Source organism: Patiria miniata, unplaced genomic scaffold (assembly GCF_015706575.1).
Source record: "Patiria miniata isolate m_02_andy unplaced genomic scaffold, ASM1570657v1 HiC_scaffold_24, whole genome shotgun sequence".
NCBI lineage: Eukaryota > Metazoa > Echinodermata > Asteroidea > Valvatida > Asterinidae > Patiria > Patiria miniata.
In genome coordinates, this window is record NW_024037063.1 from 2,216,868 (window position 1) to 2,224,507 (window position 7,640).

Below are 7,640 nucleotides of genomic sequence, written 5' to 3' on the forward strand. Positions count from 1 at the left end.
CAGACCGAAAAAAGTTACAGACTCGAACTCAAAGCTGACCGCGGCCGGTGTGGAAGGTAATTCTGTCCCCCGGTAAAACTGTCCGGGGGGACAGAATTACCTAGGTAAAAGTGTCCTCCCCGGCCCGTTAATTCTGTCCCCCTCCAGGTAATTCTGTCCCCCAGGGTTTTTTGTCCCCCTCTTTTGAAACCCGGAAGGCCAGTTCTCTTTATTGTTTATTTTTTTAATTCACTCTACAAGGTATACAATTTTGGACTTTTAGTCTGCCCTTCATGAATATAAAAATATTTAATTTGGTCTAATAGATGATATGTGAAGACAACGTTTCGATTTGGAGTACGGTGAAATCTATCGCGATTCTACCGCGATAGGTCAATATAGCGGCGATGCATGGCGCAATTTTAGGGGGACAATTTTACCTGGAGGGGGACAAATCTACCTAGGTAAAAGTGTCCCCCCGGACACATTTACCGGGTCACGAGCCGGTAAATGTGTCCGGGGGGGGGGACACATTTACCAGGGGGACAGAATTACCTGTCACACCGGCCGAATAAATAAATATATCATTAGAAAAAAAATCGATATTTATCATAAACTATTTATATAAAGAAATAAAACATGTAAACTATAATATGTAAACTGAAAAAAGAACCTCAACTTTGGAAATATTTCCCAGCAGAAATAAACCAAAAAAGTGGGGTTTTTTTTGTTTTGTTTAATTGTTGCACGTTCCCCCCCCCCCCCCCCCCCCCGGAATGGGAAATTTTCCAATCTTCCAAAAACGTAAGTGAACAGCCATAATGGAAATGGGGGAAAAATCAGCAGTTTTCCCTAAACGTTGTTCCGACAACAGGTTCGTGGGCAATATTGGTTGGTCGTGATGGCGCCATCTCGTGGTGGCCGGTTATCGCGGTGGCGGGTTATCGCGTATCAAACAAGAACAACGTCTAGCCCCCAGACTACTTTTGACCAGCGAGGGCAGCTGCAGCTGCAGGCGTGTGTACAATTTGATCAACTTAGTTCCGAATATTCGAATATTCGGTCAAAATGCAGTTTTAAATGATCGAATACTAAATTGTTTGAAAATGGACAGCCCAGGTGTTTTCTAAATTTGATATTTTATGTTTTATTTAATTTACCAGTATCTTTAATGGGGAAAAAAATGCTCAAAATGTGAGGATAACATTTTGTCAATTTCAAACAAAAAATGGATATTGACATCTTTACCAAGATAAATGAGGTCAAAATCACACATCACTCTACGGATTCGCTCAAAATTAGTGGTGTAACAAGGGTAGGGGCTGGGGGTGGGGGAAGCGGAGGTCCGTCCCCCTTTACCCCCCCCCCCCGTGCCCCCCCCCCCTTTGAAATCTTGAATTGCACACAAATAATATATACATTGCCGCCTCAGTGATCGATTTGTTCAAATTTTGATTTGATTTCCATGATTTCTTATAAATAAGTTTGTTGAAGTGAACTTAAAATAAAGGTCTTCCGATTGATTTATGGTACATCTCAGATTGTTTGTTTGGTTTATTCTTACTTACCGGTATACTCCAAAAGGTCATCCTATATCTTGTGATGCAAAATCATCCCACCAATATATACCCAAAAAATCAGCATAGGTCTGGGCCAAAAACAAATTCTCCGGTTTCTGGTATGGAGCTTGGACTAAATACCGAAGGCACTGAGCAATGTTCGGTATAGGTTGCCTTTTAACAGACAAACATGGAAGAGATCGTAAATAATAGAGATGGGGGAAAATGTGTCTGATGGCTGATCATTCCTATTAGTCTTTTAGACGAAACGGGTTTCACCTGACAACCGCCGTTTCAAATGTAATTTAGACAGCAAAATCGAGTGACTATTTCCCTAATCGAATTACGTATTATCATTCGAACTTCAAACTAAATAAATATCTTTTTTAATCCAATGAAAAAAAGAGAAAAAAAGAACCACATATTTCTTTTAAGTGACGTCCCATTATACCAACATCTTTTCCTAAAAAATATTTTGTCAAAGTGCATTGCATCAGATCGCACCACAGAGCATCTAGATTCAAAATAAAAAATTGGGGCCCAATAAGCGGGCCTTAAGCGGGCCTTAAGCGGGCCCCGAGCCCCACGCCGTAATATTTGGGACCCACTTTTTGGGGACCAGCATTTTTTGGGGCCCCCCAAAATATGTGTTTTGGATCCGCCCTTGCCCACTCATCCAGTAGTCAACCCACTTGAGACATGCCAAGTTTACTCTTATAGGGGCGACTCCAAACTTGAAGAGGCCGATATAAGCCCGCCTGGAGTTTATCCAGTCATTATGTGTGCATGTTGAGATTTGGAAGTCGGAAGGAAAACAACAACAGTATAAAGCAAACACGTTGGCTTGCGGGGCAGAAAGGCAAATATTTAAGGGGCGGGGGGGGGGGGGCTGGTTTCGCCAAATGATGCTAGATGGGGGAGCGCGCGCTTATATAAGATCTATATATGGCATTCGGGATTGTGTTATGTGACAGATGAAATGTTGGCTAAGTGTTTGGATTGGGGTTTTAACTATAATTAACTCTGAATCGTGACAAGTATAAGAAGGAGGATGTTGGTCCTGATTTATTATTTTATAACCCCTATTGTTGAAAATAGAAGCTCCCACTTGTTTATTATGTTTACGTAATACATCATACATGTTCCTTGATAATTTGCGGTTGTCTTATAATGTATAACCAGTTGAATTTCCGAAGTCGGCCAGCGTGCACGTACGGGCAACCATGGAGAAATTAAACACATTTCTCAATTGGGCAACCGAACACTGACAATTTCTTTTGAAGAAAAAAAGGGCATGATTTCTAAATCCATGATGTCTGGTAGTCGTAAACATTGTTTTTACTTTCTTGGAGTTCTGATTTTTGTTGCCGCTTGGGGGTTTGTGTCGATGAGAAGTGGGCGGATAGAGATAACTCCGCCCCGGATTTTACAGACTGCGAGAAGGAATGCATCATGGAGAAACGCATTGAGTCCAGAGACTACCTCGATGCCGGTGAAAAGCTTACGAAGGAGTTTTTCACCAACAACTGTTCCTGGTGACGGGAAGCAGCATGTGGTCATTCTGGCCAGCATGCGCACCGGCTCATCCTTCGTCGGGGAACTTCTGGCCAACAACGGCGATGTGTTCTACCTCTTCGAGCCGGGCCTTGCTGTTCACGACGCACTCCGACAGAACGGGCTGTCGCCAGCGGTCGTGGAACACGTGTACTTGAGGATGCTTCCAAAGATCTTCCTGTGCGATTTCAGCGACCTGGATTTTTACATGGAGTGGCTGGCGGCCCGTCCCTTGGCGGACCTACTAAAGATGGCGCCCAGACTGTACGATCTGTGCGTTCTTAACTCGACAGACCCAAAAGGGCGGTGTGTGATCACCCCAGAGATGGCAACGGAGACTTGTCAGAAGAGTGATTTAATTGTCATCAAGTCGATTCGTGTTCCTGACATCAATCTCTTGCTGCCCATGGTGGAAGAGAAGACGATAAACCTGAAGGTAATACATCTAGTGCGAGATCCTCGCCCTATGATAGCGTCCCGTGCGGAAGCTTTGAAGTGGGAAGTCTTAGACTCAAAATGGAATGGTGTACTTCCCGGCAAGGTCCAAGACGTCCTCTGTATTTACTGCAAGTACAACTGTCAAAACCTGGAGTTAGGCACCCAACGACCCTCTCTAAAGAACCGCTACATGTTTTTACGATACGAGGACGCGGCCTTGAATCCAAGAGCTGCCGCCTTGAGAATCTACCGATTCCTCGGTCGTGATGGCGGGGTTCCAGACTCGGTGCAGGAATGGATCGACTCGAACACCGGGGCCGACAAGCCGGGGACTTATTCCACAGCGAGAAACTCTAGAGAGGTGTACCGTAAGTGGCGGCTTACCCTCCCGGTGGAAGCCGCCCGAGCGATCGAGAAGACCGGACAGTGCCGGGGTATGATGGCGAGAATGGGGTACCTGACGCTGGAGGACAAGTGGCACTTACGGAACATGTCTCGGCCACTCCTTGGTAGCCTTCCGCCTGTTAACACCGATGTTGAAAAGTATGACTGGGTGTGGTTTTAAAGACGCATATAGGGTCATTTGTATATACCAAAAGTAACCAAGCGAATTATTATCAAAAAGCTTATTATAAGGTCGTACTCATGGAGGGTACTGAACACCTCGTGAAATTATTCCGTCTGGCTTAGTTCTTGTCATTTAGAAGAAATCTAGAAATTTAGGTGACTTCCAATGATCAGTCAATTGGCTGATCGTTTGAAATATGGAGTTGTAACTAACGAAATCGTCTTTCGTGATCTAAATGTTGTGCATGCATGCATGTTATTGTTTGTTTGAGTTTTTCTCGAGCTGAAACCTGAACAGGTAAAGTTCTGAACTGCTTCTTTGGATATTGAGTGTTGTTTTTGGAAACGAACCAACTGCATGACAAGCAATGATGAACCTGTAAATTATTTGCCTTTGACGCACGTTTTCTAACTGAAATCGCTAGTTGAAATACACCGTCGGAACTGTTATTAGCTATCGGGCAACTCATTCCTATAAAGATTGTACTACTCAGATTAGAAAAAAAAATAACATTTCCTTATATTTCGTGAAAAAAATGCACATGTTATTTTGACTTTTTGTAGTATGAGGATTCTAGGGCGAAGGGACTGCAAAGCTTGTCGAATGGACCGATCCAGTAAGCACCGCCCCATGGTATTCTGACCAATCACAGCCGTGATTTATGTCCGACGTGCGTGCACAAAAGTCCGACATGTGTGTACGCGCGTATGGTGCGCGCGGCAGGAAAATGCAGTGTGGCATTGGAGAGGAGCACGTGTTAATTTGCCCACGCGCGCAGTGGGAGGGGCTTACTAGATCGGTCCATTGAGCTTTATCACTTGTAGCTTTTAATGTTCTGATCGAATCTTTAAATAAATTACTTGCTTCGTAATGTCATACAGTTATGATAATACAGTTTGATGTTTTTGTAAGATAATATTGAGTAATGTTGATCTGGAATCTTCAAAATTAGGGAACCAAATAGCACTGTTAGCAGGCAGAGCCGAATGAAGACCGAGTTTTGGAAAATCTCGGTAACGGTCGTCAAATTCAAAATTGTACATGACGCAGCAAAAAGTTCGCCCGTACGATCCGAGTATATTTGATGCACATTATCGTCGGTGAATTTCAAGTTTTCTAAATGAAAACAATGAATATTAATTATCAACTCATTTAAAATAAAATTAATAAGCAATTAGCAGTTAATTAAACCTATATTACATACTCGGAAATTCTCGGGCGCTATCCGATTGTCGACGAAACGACTTCGGCAAACTTCGGAAATTTTCGGAAAAAGGAGGAATTCCTCCCATTTTAGTCACGTGACGTAAATTGTAATAAATTGTATTACCGGAGGCTACCGGACCCAAGATTCATCAGGAATAGTCGGAATCTTTTGGTCTGGGAACCAGACTTCGGTAGCTACAACAGCGCCCTCTATTGCCGCACCTCCTCAAATTTGTGTACCAAGGAATGGGGAAATTGCACCAAAGCAAATGAAGAAGGGCACAAAGGCAAATTATGGAGGACACCAATGTATATGAGGACACAAAAAAACAAAAAATAGTACCCACCCTGTCTGTAAAATCCAAGCTTGAAAAAAAAAAAAAAATTTGGTCGGACCAGAGACCGACAATTTTTTTTTTTTTTTGCCTTAGTGTCAGTTTTTACCCAGTCAGTACACGGTTAAAGTGTTATTAGTCATAATTAAGCAGGGGCGGATCCAGGAATTTTTGCAGGGGGGGGGGGGGTTCATCGGCCAAAAAGTCTGAAATGTAGACAGGGTTTTTTTTATCTCCGTAGACTTGGCCTCCGACAAGCAATGGGGGGGGGGGGGGGGGGGGGGGTGTCGTACCATACTTTCAATGGGGGCGCTGTTTAAATCCAACGATTATTAACACTATATTGAATAGTGTATTAAGGCCTAACCAAGCTGGCTCTGTCCGTATTTTGTGCACAGGCGGACATTTTTACCAGGAACAGTATAATTTGTTTGGGTGTCAGAACGGGGGGGGGGGTTCGCATTATTTAATATAAAATTTGGACAGAGCAGGGTTTTTTTCACAGTTACTAGTAAAATAATAGCATGTACTTTATCCATATGTTATTTTTTATGAAATTGAGCAAGCCACTTATTTTTTTACCTCTAATTCGTGCGCTTTACTAATTCGTTCGCACAAATTACTAATCCGTTCGCACGAATTAGTAATTCGTTCTCACGAATTAGTAATTCGTTCGAATTAGTAATTCGTTCTCACGAATTAGTAATTCCTAATTCGTTCGAACGAATTACTAATTCGTGCGCACGATTTACTAATTCGTTCCCACGAATTACTCATTCGTGCGCACGAATTAGTAATTCGTTCCCACGAATTGCTAACTCGTTCGCACGAATTAGGAAATCGTGCGAACGAAATAGCAATTCGTGCGAATGAATTAGCAATTCGTGGGAACGAAATAATAGCAATTGGTGTGAACGAAATAGCAATTCGTGCGAACGAATTAGTAATTTGTGCGAACGAATTAGGAAATTCCAAAAAAGAATTCCACCCTGTCCCTTCCCGGGCTTCATAAGAATCCATCGGATGTAGGTAGGTAAATCTTGGCGTTGTTTATACAAGTACGCGATGTGAAACGTGATCGAACAAGGAGACCTAGGTATATCTAATGTATTGAATAGCGTTGCTATAGAAACTAATTCCCGACATCGACACCGAGACTGAAAATGTTATCAAAATGCGGCACGCACAGGCAATTAGTGTTGTGTCTCTTTTGCTCATAAAATATGCAAACCGTCCGCTCGTCTACATATATTTCCTTTCTATAAAGCGGTACAAAGAAGGACTGAAGCGGTTCAAAGAAACATTGAATAGAGCCGTTTAATACCCAACTGGCAGAGCCTGACTGCCCATCTAAATTATTGAATAGCGTTGCCACAAACTAATAATACCCGACGACGAGACTGAACATTTTATCAAAATGCGGCGCGCAGAGGCAATTAGGCTCATGGTTACTTGTGTCTCTTTTGTTGATGTTTGTAAAATATGCAAAAAGACCGCTCATCTATTTCCTTTCTGCACATGAAGAGGTACATAGAAGGATGGTTAATGATGTCATTAGAGTTGTTTTCAATGAAAAGGTGTTGTTGCTTTGATGCAAAGCGTATGGCAATGATCATCTATCTATGGAGAAGCTGTTAGAAAGCTTGACGAATATACAGCACGTGATTGTATAGTTTTTGGAATTTGAAAGGTTAAAGTTGATATATAGGTGCTTTTTCAAAATTTCGATTTTCTTTTCCGAACAAATTTAAAGGAATATAATTTACTTATATTTGCATGCCTCCGTATACAGTTTTAAAAAGTGGTTTTAAATGGCGCGCTCCATTCCAGAAATTGCGCACCCTATTCAGAACTAATTAAGCGTCCCGTTCTTAATTCAAAAGTTGAAATCAATTAAGTGATTGATTGTCGTGGGCCGATTGGCTAGAATATTATCCATTCAATCTGAAAAACTATTTTTCAAGGTGTCACGCCCAAAAAGCACGTAAACACCAACTTTAA

General features: G+C 42.2%; 1 protein-coding gene across 1 annotated transcript; it reads left to right on the forward strand.

Moving 5' to 3' along the window:
- The first annotated feature begins 2,725 nt into the window (after positions 1–2,725).
- On the forward strand, positions 2,726–4,744 carry LOC119732638 (carbohydrate sulfotransferase 3-like). Its single transcript, XM_038206260.1, has one exon. It carries the CDS (start codon positions 2,833–2,835, stop codon positions 4,093–4,095), a length of 1,263 nt encoding a protein of 420 aa, XP_038062188.1. The 5' UTR covers positions 2,726–2,832; the 3' UTR covers positions 4,096–4,744.
- Positions 4,745–7,640: the final 2,896 nt, after the last annotated feature.